General features: G+C 30.7%; 1 protein-coding gene across 1 annotated transcript in view; it reads right to left on the bottom strand.

Annotated features, from left to right (window-relative positions):
• LOC145303789 (uncharacterized) overlaps positions 1-18,014 on the bottom strand; it is a 63,081-nt gene that overhangs the window by 34,857 nt on the left and 10,210 nt on the right. Inside the window, exons 5-9 of the mRNA XM_080145400.1 lie at positions 16,260-16,327; positions 15,500-15,675; positions 14,324-14,394; positions 2,129-2,284; positions 1,749-1,834 (exon numbers count right to left, since the gene is read on the bottom strand). Of these exons, the coding sequence (XP_080001526.1) occupies positions 1,749-1,834; positions 2,129-2,284; positions 14,324-14,394; positions 15,500-15,675; positions 16,260-16,327 (557 nt within the window). The remainder of the gene's footprint in view (positions 1-1,748; positions 1,835-2,128; positions 2,285-14,323; positions 14,395-15,499; positions 15,676-16,259; positions 16,328-18,014) is intronic.

Genomic DNA, 18,014 nt, shown 5'->3' with positions numbered 1-18,014 from the left:
ATATACAGAAGAGGTAATTTTGTTTATCAATATTGTGGATGTATAAATTCTTTCGTCCATTGTCTTATCCCTTAAGATCCCAGGTCTTAATTAACCTTATGTAAACAGATAGTAATGTCTGCAATCTAATTATTCTTTTGCATTACAATGTACATTGTACCAGGGAGGAAGGGAATATTGGGCTGTTTATTACACTAGTCCCCAAAGTTTTATAATAACGTTTTCTTATTTGCTAGCTTAACAACATTGGGAAATTTTGATAAATTAGATTGGTAAGTTTATTAAGTTAGGTGTCCAAACATTTCAACCACTAATAATAATCTACAGAAGGGGCAACTTTGTGTATTATCATTGATAATGTTCATCTATCTATCGCTCATTGTCTTATCCCTTTTAAATCACTAAGTATATACAAAGCAAGGGCTCGGCAGCCACACTCATTAACCACAGCAATTTTTGGTTTGGTACTAAAAACAGATAACTTAACGGTCTGACTGTCAGTTTTATACATCTGACTTTTTCCGTGGATTATTGAAGTTTTAAGGCTGCTCCTAAGCTTGGTACAAAACAGTAATGATATCCTCAAAAAATAGCATGTATCTCAAAAAGTTAAATATTAAATTTAATGATTATACTAACCCCTTGATTAAAAAATAATGTAATCTATCATAAAAGAACGTATTCTTTTTTTTTTATAAAATATTATACCTACTTTGACAAAGATGCAATTTTAAAATGTGCATTTATCAATTACTTTCAATTTCCTTACAAAATGTACATTGTTTACTAAGTTTAACAATATTATTTCCGGAAAAACTTCTTTTATTTCTTAGATTTTAATCAATCTATTAACCAATCAATAATTTTTTTATCTATCAATCAATCAATCTGTCAATCAATCAATCTATCAATCAATCAATCAATCAATCAATCAATCAATCAATCTATCAATCAATCTATTAATCAATCAATCTATCAAACAATCTATCAATCAATCAATCTATCAATCAATCTACCATTTTCTCTATCAATAAATCTATCTAATAATCAATATATCAATCAATCTATCAATCAATCTATCTATCAATCAATCTATCAATCAATCTATCAATCAATCTATCAATCAATCCATCAATCAATCTATCAATCAATCTATCAATTAATCTATCAATCAATCTATCAATCAATCTATCAATCAATCTATCAATCAATCTATCAATCAATCTATCAATCAATCCATCTATCAATTCATATACCAATCCATCTATCAATTAATCTATCAATGAATCTTTCAATCGATCTATCAATCAATCTATCAATCAATCTATCAATCAATCTATCTATCAATCAATCTATCAATCAATCTATCAATCAATCTATCAAACAATCTATCAATCAATCTATCAATCAATCTATCAATTAATCCATCAATTAATCCATCAATCAATCTATCATTCAATATATTGATCAATCTATCAATCAATCTATCAATCAATCTTTCAATAAATCTATCAATCTATCAATCAATCTATAGATTAATCTATCAATCAATCAATCAAACAATCTATCAATCAATATATCAATCAATATATCAATCAATCTATCAATCAATCCATCAATAAATCTATCAATCAATATATTGATCAATCTATCAACCAATCTATTGCTAAATTTATCAAGCAATCTAATGATCAATCTATCGATCAATCAATAAATCAATCCATCAATCAATCGATCTCTCTACCCACCTGTTCTATATCTTGTAGTTCATCAAGTTCATCAATATGAAAAGTATGATGTCCATGGTAATCATTAACTGGTACGTTCATCTCATCTATAACAATAAAGAATATCTATGAGTAAGACAAGGATGACAACATCCATAAGTAGCAAAGCAAGGTCCCATCAGAAAAAAACAACCCTATTAATACCACTCCTTGAAATAATTACTGTGCATTTTTTTGCCTGTTTATGAATCAATGCAATCCCCCTTTCAATAAATTTCATGGGCTTGACAATTTTCAACATCTCTAGTATTACGTGGTGTGATCAATACTTGAACCAGACTACTCCCCGAATGCAAATTATCTTTGATTTGTGGAAAAGCTGAACAATTTCATGTTAATACCTTCATTGGGATCTTCTTGAGTAGATAACTCAGGAAGAGATGATTCTTCCGTTGATATCTCCTGTTGGGACCCATCTACAGTTGATATCTCCTGTTGGGACCCATCAACAGTTGTACCAATCCCTTTGTTTGTTGGCTCATTACTCGTTTCCACGTCTAAATGGTTAATTAATTGATATGTAAATAATTGTGTAATTTATCCCCTACAAAAATGGATAAAAAAATATTGGATGCTATGCAATTCTCATAAAAAAGTAACAGGATGTCTTTCGGTTTGTAATGAAATATCTCGCTAACCGCTGGACCAATATGATTCTCCTTTAAAGTGAAGCTTTTTTCAGATCCCAGAGGGTTTATAACTATTTTGGGGGAGGGTAATAAAAGGATAGCTGTTTAAATACTTTCCTTTTGACAAAAACTACAAACAGATATATATAAGAATTTCAGAGTAGCTTTTCTTGTAAAAGATTGATATGCAGCTTATAGGGAAAATGATCAGTCTTTTTATTAATCACAATAATACTGATGAGATTTCAAGTAGCGAAGCTACTCTATAATTCACTCTGTTTGTTTGTATGCCCGTCAGTCAGTCGGTAACGCTATGGAAGAACTATTATGAACTATAGAGTATTTATGCTAATAAAAAGTATACAACATTATATAAAAGTAACAGGATGTTTGTCTATCTGTTGGACTGTAACTTCTTCTTTTTACAGTGAATCCAGGGGAGATTTATAAGTTTAAAAAAAAACTAAAATGGAAAGTGTAGGGTTGACTTAACCCCCTTCCCTTAAGTACCTATAGAGGCCTCTATGGAGTGTATCCGCTAGAATTACATAATTAGGCTGTGATTGCTATTCTTCACTACTCTGTGGTAAGACTGTAATATGATTCGGCTTTGATTTATATTCTATGCTACTCTATGTAAAGATCCAAGGAGGGAGGGGACATTGGACAATAAATAACACTGGCACCCAAAGTTTTAGATTTTCTTAAAATCTTTGGGTACTTTGAGTTTTTGGTTTCAAACTTGTTCAACCAATTATTTTAGTCTGCAGAAGATTATAAAAATTAGGGATGAATATCAATTTATCGTCCATTGTCTTATCCCCTAAGATCCCTGGGGCAAGACTGTAATAAAACTTTTCTATTCCCACAACACAAATATATTATATTTACATCAGGGAGGGAGGGGACATTGCACTGTTATTTACATAATTTATATAATAGAGTTTTCTTATTCGTTGGCTTATCAACCTTGGGGATTTTTTTGAATTTTGATAAGTTGGATCAATTATCTAAGTGTGTGTAAACGTTTCAACTACTAACTGTTATATACAAAAGGGGTAATATTGTGTATCATCATTTGGGATGTACATCAATTTATCGGCCATTGTCTTATCCTTTTAGATCCATGGTTATATTTTCATTAGGGATAAGACAATGGATGATAAAATAATCTGACGTTGATATCCCCCTATTTTTGTCTTAAGCTTAAGATCTCAATAACTACTGGACTGATTAAGTTCAACAATTTTTGGGCAAGCTTCAAATAGGTCATATGATGGTTTTAGGCTAATTCATTCTTAGAATTAAGTCTTTGGATGATTTTAAGCTATTTTCTAGACCCTCTGTCCCTTAGAAAACTGAGCACCTATATGCTAGGGGCTTTTAAGAAAGTTTTCTTTACATAAATTTTAGGCCAAGGAAAAATTTCTTAAGATGTCCTTCCTTTCCAGACTTATATGGGCAGAAACTTTATATAATAATTTATTAACAAATACGTTTACATCCAATTGTAGAATAGTTCTTTCCAGTATGGCTTCAAAACCGATTAATTTCCTGTAAATTAGAACCGGTTCTCAGCCACACTGAATAATTATGTATCGGATCGTATTACTTACAGTTTTTTACGAATATAAAAATGTATAATCATAATATTAAAACCAGTTGTTTAGGCTGTGCCTTCGGCTTAAAAACTTGGTTTAATTAATTAATTGTACATATTTATATCCGCAGAAGGCTGTTTATAATACGATGGGATAAATAACTATTATCGTATCGTATTTATAGCAAGCTTTCCGAATATTAAAACCCGTTTTATTAGACCTGAGTGGTTGAAGGCTCGCGCTGATATTGATATTATGATTTTTGTTTTATTATTTATGAAATAATGAAATAATTTAAACATGAGTTTTCAGTATGGTTAAAGATCCAGTTCTAATCCAGCGGATATAAATCGGTTTTGAAGCCATACTGGAAATTCTTTTAGTTTTGTAGTATTTTTCTTTTTTTAAAGAAAATTTTATTCTTTTCTTGTTAATTATCTCTTAAGGGATAAGACAATGGTCGATAAATTGAAATTGATATCCAATAATGATAAGCGAAATTAACCCTTCTGTAAATTAAATAATCAGTTGAAAAGTACCAATCAAAATTCAATAAATGTACCCAGAGGTTTTTGATCCATCGAATAAAACAATGTAATTATGAAACTTTGGGTACTAGTGTAATCTAAAGTCCATAGTCCCCCTCCTTCCTATTATCAACTAAAAAATTAAAATTTTAATGAGAATCTATTAAAAATAAGGAAAATTTTTTTAAATTCAAAGAATAATTTACTTTTTACTAGAAAATATGGAATAATATATTTTTTACAGAGTTCAGAAGAAATTTTGAAAAATCTTCAAAACAATTTCATAAAATCTTTGAAAATCTTTAAATTCTAAACGAAATTACAATTTTTTCTATAGAAAAGTAATACCTATTACGTTTGATAACCAGAACCAGAACAAGCAATAGCTAAAGAAAGCAAAGATATTTTTTTAGAATAAGGGGGGGGGGGAAATGTGTCGAGAAGACAATTTTTTAATTAATAGGAAGGGTAAAACGACTTTTGGTATTAAATAAAATGGTCAGGACTTGAAAGGGCTGTTTAAACATTCATTTGTCCTATAAGAAACTTTACTGTAAAGAAAAGCCATATCAGTCCAGTGCAGTTGTTAGCGAAATCCTCTGGTCTGACAGACAAACATCCTGTTACTCTTTACAAGGATTATAAAAATTAATCCTATTATATAAAGTATTATTTTTTGAGTAAGCTTTAAAATAACCGATTGAGTCCTCCATTTTATGGAAGCTTCACTTATATCTTAGGATGGTTTATGCTATTTAATATTTTAATTTAAGTCTTTGGATTGTTTTAGGCTACTTTTCATTTTGATTTAAGTCTTCGGATGGATTGTTTTAGGCCATTTTCAGTCTAAGATTTGAATTGGATTTTGGCGCAAAATAGAAATCGTAAACCATATTTACTAACATAAAAAAAGTTAGAAAATCTGCACTGCTAAAAAGTTTCAAATATTTGATTTAAATTTTTATTTGACACAATCTTTCAATATATTTCAACTTTTTGCACCATATTGTAAAAAAACAAGGATGACAACGCCCATAAATAGCAAAGCACAATAAAATTCATGGATGGACAAACGGACAAAGTGATTTATAGAGCAGATTTTCAGTTGCCTTAAATCAACAATGAAGCACAGGTGACAAGTAAATTAAATATTGAATACTCATTGCCATTTATCTTAAATTACAGCCGAGAAAAATATATTTCCCCAATAGCATTACGGACTGATTAATAGATAGACAGACAAGGAAAAGTGAATTATAGAGTAGCTTGGCTACAAAAAAAACTAAATAAGATTTTTTTGAATGCATAGCATCTCTGAAAGTTTTTCTACAGCTTAAATGAGTTATTTAAGCAAACAAAATTTAGCATAAATGGATATTTAAATCCCAAGGTATTAAATGATCGAGCGTTAGCTCATCATTTAATACCGAGGGATTTAAATATCCATTATTCTAAATTTTGTTTGCTTAAATAACATTCTATTGCAACAAAAAGGTGATGTTAGCAAATAATTTCTTGAATAAAATCATAAAACGTTTTTTCATTTAATTTTCAATTTTTTCACTCTTGTGTTTTTATTTGACATTAAAAATAAAAATCATAAAAAATGTTCCAAATCAAAGAGAAAAAATCTTTGAATTATTGGTCAATTTAAGTTCAAAGATTTTTTTATTGTAAAAAGTTAATTTTTTAAAAATATTTTAGAAAAAAAATCTTCTAACAAAAAAAAATTATCATAATCCAAGATGGCGTCAATACATGTAAATAATATTTTCAAAACAAAAAATTAAAACTTGAATATCTTTTTTCACAGATTGAAAAATCGGTCTGACAGTTTTTCCAAAGTCAGTATGACCTATTAAATGAAAAAGGTTTGAAACTGATAGAACATTTCTTTATACTAAAACATATTTTTTCTCCCATTTTTTCCCACACTTCCAAAAAATGAAATTCAATGAAAATTAAATGGTTCCCACGTTAAAAAAATTTTCTCACGGGTCCAAAAAATGAATTTAAATGAAAATCATATGTACCATTTAAATCAAATTAAATGGTTCCCACACTCGAAAAATTTTCCCACGATTGACATTCTTGAAAAATGCCAAATAAATGGATATTTTAACAAACCAAAGATCACGTTTTTTGCAATGGAATGCTTATTGTGCGTATTTATGAATATTTCCAGTAAGGCTTTAATTAAGTAACTGATTAATATCCGCTGGATTAGAAACGGTTCTACGCCATACAGAAAAATCATGTATAGCATCATATTACAGACAAATCGCCACTAATATTCAAATAAAAATCATTAAATTAAAACCAGTTTTGTTAAAGTTTTAATCTCTTGATTTTAATATCCGCAGAAGCTGTCTATAAATAACTATCATCACTGTCATCTTAAAGTATCAAAATTTATCCAATAATTTTGCAATATTTATTTTTTATTTTAATATAAACAAGGATGACAACATCCATAAGTAGCGAAGCTCAATATTATGAATGAAATTTACTAAAGAGCAGTGTCATGCAATAATCATTTAACTTGATAAAATAGGGAAATCACAAAGCCTTTAAAATCGCGCATAGATGAGCATATGTCATAGGAATCTTCACTAAAGCTGTCTATCTTTAATAGGAGGGTGTCCCATAGTGTAGTGGTTAGCGCACTACGATGTGGTTGGGAGAAACCAAGTTCAAGTCCCCACATAGACTTTGCACTTGGTTGACAAATGTTGTCGCAATTTGTCAGATTATGAACACGCAACCTTCCCTAAGATGCCCTAGGGTTGTAAGGGGGGAGATTTGTAGGAAGTTAGGATTCTACCAATCATGCAGCTCAAACCATGCTTTCCCTCGTCCATGCTCCTCGTATGAGAGTGCCATTAATTAGGGTGGCTTAATATGGAACACCTGCCAAAACTCTAGGCCAGGGTGATGTAATAACTGAGTAGCTTTCACCAGAATTGCGGGTCAGCTTGTAATGTAACATATAATACAATCAGCTGTGCGCGAAGCTTACCAATCTAAGATTGGCCAAAAGATTCTCACTTCCAGTCTCCGTGTGCATCTGAGTCCTTACTTCAGAGAATCATGGCTACAACAACAACAACATCTTTAATAGGAGCCGAGAAAATCACGTTTCCCCCATAGCGTTACGGACTTACTGACTGACTGACTGACGGATAGAGCTTTGCTACTAAAAATAACGGTTTTAAGTCTTAAGGACAATATTACCTTTTATAGATTATGAAAAAGCCTTATTTTTAAAATTGAAAAAAAATTAAATGAAAATGTTTATGCTCTGCTAGAGTTGGAACCTGGAAATTGGTACTTTTTATCTATTTTTGGACCACCGAAACTCCTCCCCCCCCCCCCCCCCTCCCTATATTTATTATTTTCTAGCCCCTGTAGGCCAGTAGGGACCTTCAAACCTTCACTTAACTTAATATAAAAGCAAAAAAAAACAGCATTTCTTTTTAAAAAGTGAAGAAGCTTAAAGTGCCTGATAAAAAATGACGTCATGCAATAAAAATGACCAATAATAGGCCAGTATACATTTTACCATTGGTCAATTACAATGTACACTACCCTAACATTGGTCATTTGTATTGTATGAAGTCATTTTTTATTATGCACTGTAAGATGCTTCAAAAAAGGTTGTTTTGTGGTCCAGATACTCTTTGAGGGAAAGTGCCCTGGAAATATGTGTGATGTGTTTCTCTCTGCTGCGTGCTAAATTTTCACAGGAACAACTATATTTTGCGTGTGTTTCTCTCTGCTGCGTGCTAAATTTTCACAGGAACAACTATATTTTGCCTGTGTTTCTCTCTACTGCATGCTAAATTTTCAAAGGAACAACTATATTTTGCCAGTGTTTATTAAACTAGTCCCCAAAAGTTTTATAATAATGTTTTTTTATTTGTTGGCTTGACAACTTTGGGGACTTTTGATTGGTTGATTTCTTAAGTTGGGTGTTCAAACTTTCCAACCACTAATTTTAATCTAAACAAAGGGTAATTTTGTGTATCTTAATTGGGTATGTAGGTAAATTTATCGGCCATTGTTGTATCCCTTTAGATCCCAAATATTTTGCAAAAAGCATTTTTAGTAGCTAAGTCATTGGTTTGTCGACCCACCAATTATGATTTAAACTAAAAAAAATTTCTTTGATGGGAGAGATTTCTTTCTAAGGACGATTTGTTTAGGGAGGGAAGTGAAAACCACTCCCCAAATAGTTATAAGAATGCCCTGAACATAGAGAAAGCTTCACTGCAAAGGAGAACCATATCTGTTAGGCAGGTAATGAGATCAATCACTACAAACAAACACACAGACATTAATCTTGTTACTTTTATATAAGGGTTACTATTTCTAGATGTGCTGAAAATGAATTGCCTATTTCATTAATATTGAGATAGGACGCGGATGCTAAGTACACTTTCGGAAACTAAAATTCAGTACATCTATTTCTATGTCATAAAATTTGCGCCAATTTGAGGTTGCGTGTTAAATTCTCTTCTGTCAAATTATCCGTAAAATTGAGGAAGCTTAGAGAAGGGATTAGTCAATAGATAGATATTTTGCAGGTGCGTGCATATGGGGGGTGTATTCACCCTTGAAAAAGCCAAGGGCGGTGAAGTCATACCACCCTCAAAAAACTAAAATTCACCAATCAATGGACGCTTGATTTTTTTGATTATGTAGGGGAATAGACATCTATATGGGAGTGAGTACATCACCCCTCCCCCCCGACAATTGCCTGTAATAAACCTTCTTACACCCCCTTCGATTTTGGTTATGGTGCAAATTACACATCCCTCAGAGAGTTACCGAATAATAAAACGTGATGATAAAACTTTGGGAACTAGTGTAATAAACACTAAATGTCCTCTCCCTCTCTGTTAAAAAGTATATGTCCCAAAATACGTCATATTCAGGAAACATGAAAATGCTAAATATTTGATAGATATTTGTGTTATTTTCATATTATCAAACAAAAAATGTGTATTTATTATGTACTGTACAACTCACCAAAAATTCATATCTATAATACAAAGTAGAATGATGTCTGTCCGTCCCTCAAGATCTCGGTAACCTCCTGGGGCATGTATGATAAAGTAACAGGGTGTCTGTCTGTCTGTCGTTCTGTTTGTTTGTCCTATTATATAAAGTAATAAGCTTTTTTTGGTCTGTAGCGAAGGATACGATTCTCTACAGTAATTCTTCTTATAGGTACTGAGATGGTTTTAGGCTATTTTTCTGCCCTTCTATATTTCTTCGAATAAAGAGGCCCTAGATGCTAGGGGCGCAGCAACTAGTAGAAAATATAACAGAAAAGAAATGCTAACTCTGTAAAAAAGATTATTATGCACAGTACATGTATTTTCAGGGATCTTAAGGGATAAAACAATGGACGATAAATTGATATATCCTCTGATGTTAAACAAAATTACCCATTCTATATACAAAATTATTGTTTGAAAAGTTTGAACACTTCTACTCATGCTTTTAAGCCATAGAATAATTATCGAGATTATAAAACTTTGGGTACCAGTGTAATTTATAATCCAATATCCCCTCCCTCACACCCTGGTGTATTTCTATCTTCCAAATATGAATTTTACCCTGAATACTAATTTTTTGTTGATATTCAAAACAGCAAAAATTTCCTTTTTACATAAGTAGCAGTTTTGCCCCTAGGCACCAGATAAAAATAGCCTAAAATCATTCCAATACTTATAAAATAGGCCAAAACCAACTCTGGCCCTATGTGAGGTTTCTCTATAATGGAGAATTTCGTTGGTTAGGTGAGTAGATGATCTTAATAAGATAGGTCCAGTGAGAGAGGGGACATTGGACTGTAAATTACCCTGGTAATAAAAATTTCATAACAACGTTTTCTTATTTGTTGGCTAGTAAACCTTATTGAATTGTGATTGGTTGGTTCTGAACTTTTCAACCAATATTTACAGGCAATTGTTTTTTCATCATTGAGGATGTAATTTTTAAAAATTTAATTTTCTTTGCAGTTTTGAAGTGATACTCAAATTTAGTTGATTTATGTAAGCGTTTGTGTTTAATAAAGCGCATTTTTAAAACATAAATTTTGAGTGTATGATTTAGAGATTTTGATATAAAAACAAAATTTTGTGTCATATAATCTTAAAATTCTTAATATTATGTAAAAGTAACAGGATGTCTGTCAGTGTGTCACTAACCTCTAAACCGATGTGGTTCTTCTTTCAATGTAGCTACTCGTATGTTTTTAACTGTATGGGGTATGGTACCACCACCCCCTCCCCCAAAAGAAATGTTATAATATTTGAGGGTTTGTTGTGTGGCTCACCAACTACTGAACTTATAGAGAAATGGACTGACGAACAGACAGCCAGACAAATTGAATTATAATGAAGCTTCGCTACAAAAGTACATCTAGGAAGTTTAAAACTAAATATAACATTGACTATTGTAATAATTTATTGTAAAAAGATAAAAACGTTAGGAATTTATTAATTTTTCTTATTCGTGTAACATATGTTTCTTTAAGAACACAAAATTTTGATCAAACTATGATAGCTAGATTGATAAGAAGCGAAGTATCCTAATCTATAAAGAAGGCTCTAGCTACCCCTTAACCGATATGTTTCTCCTCCAGGGAAAGATTTTAACTAATTTTGGTGAGGGTTTCTTAAACCTCAGTAATTAGAATAGGAGTAGTTCTAATCCAGCGGATATTGGTCGGTTTCGAACCCATACTGAAAAGAAACTTACTGACAAAAAACGTACTGACAACTGAAAAAAACATTACTATTTTTACTATTTTACTATAGTAAAAACTGCAATATTGTATGAACACTGGTTTTGACCTGTTTTTGTTGTCAATCTACTCGTGTTTTCTGAGGTTTAGCCAAACTGGATAGGTAGAAAGATGGATATGTAAATGAATATAGATAGATTGATAGATGTTTTTTTTTGTCAATCTAGTCGTGTTTTCTGGAGTTTAGCCAATAATATTCAATGGTAGATAGATGGATAGGTACCAATGTATATAGATAAATAGTAGATAGATAGATTAATAGATGTTTGGTTGTCAATCTAATCGTGTTTTCTGGAGTTTAGCCAACAATGTCCAATGATAGATAGATAGATTGGTAGTTAGGTAGATAGACAGATGTGCATTAAATAAATCTACTTGTATTTTATGGAGTTAAGCCAACAATGTCCAATATGGTTAAATGGATAGACATATAGGTTGATAGACATATAGATAGATTGATAAATATATGTCAATCTACTCGTATTTTCTGGAGTTTAGCCAACAATGTACAAAGATAGATAGATAGACATATAGGTTGATAGATAAATATATAAACATACAGCATGACCCTCGAAAAAGTATTTTTAAGCATCTGCAGCCCTTATTTCTCAATGAATTATTAAAAAATGCATATGTCCTTGTTCTCTATAGTATTCCACGTAAGTAGATATAAAAATATTTTTTTTACCTCAATTAACACCGGAGATTTTTAGAGCTAAAGTTTTGAAAAAGTGACTGAGGAAAAAGTAACTTTTAACATGATACGACTTTTTTAGCAAAATTAAGCTAGAAATCCTTTTATTTTTGTTACTAGCAGAAACTTTATACAAAAATGAAATAAAAAATTTAGTTTTTGAGTAAAAAGCATTTTTTTACACATATTTTTTGAGTCTTTTTAGTTTAATGATATTTTGAAAAACTTACTTATTAGGCAAAATTGTTTAAGATTAAAAAACTAAATAAATCTCTATGAATATAGCAGGAAAATTGGTTTTGTTTCACAATCCTAACTTTAATAACAAAAAAGTTATAAAGAAAATAAAAATAAAACATAATGATTTTTTAGTCTAAAAAGCTTAATTTACCCCTTATTAAATAATTGAGATGTCAGAAAAGTAGGCGGAGCAACTGTCATAATTAATCCTTTTCTATAAATAAGGGTTAATAAATAACCTAAAATTTGCAAATAATCAATTCATTCAGTAGTATTTTTTGCCATTAAAAATTTATATTTTTTGATGGAATAAAAAAGAAATATTTAGTTAACTTGTTTTTCTTTGTGTCTCATTATTCAATTGCCAGAAAAACATAATATAACCATCCAAAAAATAAGAGAAACAAAAAAAAATTCTTTTTCTCAGTCACTTTTTCAAAACTTTAGCTCTAAAAATCTCCGGTGTTAATGGAGGTAAAAAAAATATTTTTATATCTACTTACGTGGAATACTATAGAGAACAAGGACATATGCATTTTTTAATAATTCATTGAGAAATAAGGGCTGCAGATGCTTAAAAATACTTTTTCGAGGGTCATGCTGTATAGATAGATAGATAAATAATATTCTAAGGTAGATAGATGGAAATGTACTGATATAGAAAGGTACATAGAAAGAGAAATAGATTGTTTGTTGGTTAGAAAGATAGATAGATAGATATATAGATAGTAATATAGATAATCAGGTAGATATAAAGACAGATATATATATAAAGTAGATAAAAAGATAGATAGTTACCTAGATAGATAGACATATATGTATGTTTACAGAAAGTTTAATCAAGAATAGAATGTTAATTATTTAGATAGAAAGATAGTTAAATTATAGAATAATATAATTTGTTGATGACTTATTAAACCAGTTTTCCTTATTAAGCCATTTTGTATTTTACATTAATTAAGAGCAGTTTGACTAAAGAACAGCATTTGACAATTTAAATAAGAATCAATTTTTTTTATTAAATAATGGATACCAGGTAAAAGGGAATGATATTCTGACAAACAATTCTAAAGAAAAATTTTCCCTCAACCCCTTTCCCATTTTCCTACCCTTCTTTCCCACCCCTCTTCATTTACATGAAAAAATAGAATATACCCCCATAATACTTTAAAAGGTTTCGTGATTTTTTTTGTAGAATTGATTGTTAGAATAGCTACCCTGAATGGATACAGACTATGTGGCTTTATTGAAAGAGGTAAATTTGTCGTCAATATAGGTTATTGATATTGACAATATTTATTAGTCAGTTAGTGCATCCAGTAGAAGGAAAGATAATGCGGTTAAAAGGTGTGAATGGAGGGGTATCATTGAATTAGCCAGCTGCGAGTATCAATTTATTAGTGTACATTTTTTCAAGTAACTCTATTGATTATTATGTTTGATTTTTATATTATAAGATAGATAAATAGATAGATTATTTATAGTTCTTAATCTTAATATAATTTGCTAATGACTAATTAAACCAATTTTCCTCAATAAAGTATTTACATTATATTTTTCATTAAGAGTAGAATTTCTTATTATTATACATATAAATTAGTTTTTTTTTGTCTGAAGCTTACAATTTATATACCAAACTACTTGAATTCCGCTTTTTAGATCCCAGAATGGTTTTAGGCTATTATATTGTTATATATAAGACTAAATGATTTTAGGGAAGCTTAATATTGTTCATGGTTAGGTTATGGCAAAATAATTAATTTATTTCTCGCATCATATTATAAACAGCTTTCCGCGAATATAAAATGTACAATTATAAGATTAAAACCAGTCTTTTTAGTCTCAAGACCCCGAATTCACAGGATAAAAAACTGGTTTTAATCTCATGATCGATATTTTTATATTTACAGAAAACTATATATATACGATGCTAGACATAATTTTCAATTATGGCTGAGAACCGGTTTTAATCCACCGGATATTAAATCTAATCGGTTTCAACGCGACACAGGAAATGTGAAGACTAACCTTTATCTAACAATTCATTTTGAGTTTGATTTGATTCTGTTGTGTTTGGTGAAGCTGTAGGAGCAAATAATCTAAATAAAGTTTTTAAAGGTCTCCATTGATATGTAGATAGATAGAGAAGGATAAAGAGAGAAAGAGAGACAGAAGGTGAAAAAAAAAGAAAAAGACAGAAGAAGGTGAGAGAAAAGAAAAATTTAGAGAAAACTGTAGAGGGAAAAATTAAAAGAAGTAGATGAATAATTAGAGTTATATAGAAATTGATGATAGTGTCTAAAAAAATTACGTCATACAACCCAAAGGACTAATGATAGGCAGTTAACATTTAAATTGACCAATGGTAGGCCAGTATAACGTAATTTATTTTTATCATCAGTTTAAGTTATATATAAATAAATAGAGAAAGAGAATATATTGAGAGAAGGGACAATTGAAAATTAATTAAGTTAACAAAGTTTCATGTTTACTTCATTACTCCTTATGTTTACAATGTTTACTTCATTACACCTTATGTTTACATGGGTAACTTTCATGTTAATCTGTTCAATTGTCACACACCTATCTTTAAACTATTCAAGATAAAGTTTAAATATACCAACATAGCATATAATAAAAAGTATTAATTCTAAATGACCACATACTATCAAATATTTTTTATTGTCTATTAGAAAACAAAGTTGAATTTCAATCATCAACTAGGAGTAGGAAGTGAGGGGACATTAGGCTGTTAATTATACTAGTCTCCAAAGTTTCTTATTCGTTGGCTCAACAACTTTGGGAATTTAAATAAATTTTGATAGGTTCAAACATTTGAACCACTTATTGTACAATGTACACTACATAAGGGGTATATTTGTGTAGCATCATTGGGAATCATTATTTATCTGCTATTTTATCCGTTCAGATCCCTACTGTTTGCAAACGTAGCTGGACAAAGTGTCTCAAAAAACAGCCTCGTGACGTCATAAAAATGAGGGGTTTTCCATATCTTTTTTTAGGGGTTTTCTTTCCCACTTCTTTTCTTATCTTCCTCATTTTTATGACGTCACATGGCTGATTTTGGAGACACTTTGTCCAGCTACTTTGCAAACTTTGGTCACACTTTATCTTGATACATTTAAAGAGAGGTGTAGTCTTATTTACCTGGTTAAATTTAAAGAGAGGCGTGGTCTTATTTACCTGGTTAAATTTAAAGCTGCAAGAATGTGGTTTGTTTGATTAGAGGACAAAGAAGCAGAACTTTCAGATGTTAAAGCATCCTCTCTACCACTACCATCAGCAGATAACTTTAATTTACTTGTCACATAACTTTCCAGTGAAGACTCACTGTGTAAACTTGAACCTTCCTCAACACTTCAATTTCAAGGTTGTTATAAACAAGGTTAGATTTTATTAAGAAATACAATCTTACTTTAGTTTACTACAATTTATGTTAAGGTTGTTGAAAATAAGGTTAGGGTTTTATTGGCAGCACTTAAGATGAATCTAAAAACAAACTTGAGCCTTCCTTAACACTTTAATTTCAAGGTTGTTACAAATTTATAATAATGATGATATAAACAAAATTATCAGCAGTGCTTCATAGGGTTATAAGGAAAGTTATTGATTAATTTAAACTTTTTATTTTAACCTTGAAGATGATTTTTAAAATAGAAGAGCTTTTAATTTTTTTTTATTTTATAGACAAATGGAACTGATATTGTGAATGCATTATGAAAAATACAAAAAATAGTATCATAATTAATATTTTTAAACTTTTAAAATTGTATCAGGAATTTGTTCTAAATATCAACACTTTATGTTAAATCTTAACCAAAAGGGCAAATACAATCTCAATCTAACTAAAGCTATTTTTTAAAGCAGCCTTGTTTACAAAATAACAAATATAATTTGAATATATTCAGAAATGTTTTTTCTCATAACTTTTTATAACATTCCTGAGATGAAAATGTGAGTATCTGTGTGTTGAGGTTCCAATGTTAATTTCTGTGGTTAATCCTTCAAGGCCTAAACCAAAAAGTTACAAGTTTCACAAGAAAATATACTTACAAAAGTTTAATTTTCTTTTCAAAGTAATCTTGTAGAATTAAATTCAGTGATTAAAATTCAAAGATAACTACTGGTTTCGCAAAGTTTTGTTCGAGTTCATTTGTAAAGTTTTATTTAAGATAGTTTTTTTGAAATATCAAAGTTATATACAAACTTTTTCTAATCCTCATATTCAAAATGATTATAAATATAGTAAAAATCTTAAGCACTCAAAAGCAAATGGAAACTGGGATTATCATGTGATGAAAATCCTTAAAATGTCCAGCTAAATATTTTTATTTCAATTAGTCCAAAAAATAAGTTTTTATACTAGTGAATTCTCTCTTTTTACTGTAAAAGTATATCTGACCATTTTGACGAGTTTAATCATTTAATATTCCTGATTTCACATTTACTTACTTCATTTATTATAATTTTGCTCATATTGAGGGTAAAAACAATTATTGAAACTTACCCCTCCCATCCCTGTTTGCCCTTACATGGAATTATAATTCAAAACAATTTGCAAAACAGTTTTCACATTTGAAAAATATCCCATTAAACACATAAATTGAAATCCAACATTAATAACACAATTTCTGGTTAAACATACATATGTATGGGCTCAGAGAGAGAGAAATTCAATCATGTAAACCATCAAAAACAGACTCAAATCATATACATACAGGGTGCGCCACATAAATCCGGACTTTTTCTTATTTTTAAAAAAATGAACATAAAATCGTCAATTTCAAAGATTTTATTGAATTTTAAAAACTGGGAAGCAAACTAGCTATATGACTATTAGATTATTCAATAAAATCGCCGCCAGCCTCAATCACTGCCTCTACCCGCCCCCTGAACCGCCCCCAGACCCTGGTCACCATGTCCCTGTCCAAGCTGGCGAAGTTCTCCTTCATAGTGGCAATGAGGGAGGTCTTTGTGGTATGGGCGCGTCTATTGGTTCATGCTTTAATGGCGCTCCAGGCCCAAAAGTCAATTGGATGAAGATCAAGGCTGCTGGGAGGCCATATCTCCTTAGGGACGTGAGTAACTGCAGGATCCAAATTCACTCAACTTTCAAGCTACCCTTCGACACGGCGGCTCTCATTTGGGCCACAATTAAGCTAGAATAACGTGCAATACCTTTTTGGAAATGGCATGAAGATTAAGCTAGGGTTATCATCGCAACACATAGTCTAAAACGAGTTTTAAGGTTACAAATGGGCCCATGTAGTCGAGAACCGAGAAATTTTCACGAATTTTCACGATTTTTGACGTTTTTGACCTCTCAAAATCTGCCACGTTTCACTTTGATGGAGTACTACGGTCAAGCCATTTCAGATAGAGAGCTCTAGTCTTTTTTAGTGTCTTACTTATGTATCTAACAGTATCCCCAGCAAGTTGTATAACTCTACCTCACCTACAGATGGGCTGAGGTTAGATTTAGTGGGCCCTAGTCAAGAATCCAGGGTAAACTATCAGCGCGTTTCAATTCTGCCATGTTGAACATAAGCGCTGCCAGCTTGGAGAACACGTCCTCCATCGTCTAAAAATTTTTATGGGCAAAAAGATAACTACCAAAGCTTTTTATAGTGTGGTCAAACGTCATGATTGGTCAAGTAGTTTTGGTGCTATGGCCATTTGAAAAAAGTCCGGATTTATG

Source organism: Acartia tonsa, chromosome 13 (assembly GCF_053477335.1).
Source record: "Acartia tonsa isolate MP-2025a chromosome 13, ASM5347733v1, whole genome shotgun sequence".
Taxonomy (NCBI): domain Eukaryota; kingdom Metazoa; phylum Arthropoda; class Copepoda; order Calanoida; family Acartiidae; genus Acartia; species Acartia tonsa.
This window is presented reverse-complemented; position numbering and strand designations above follow the sequence as displayed.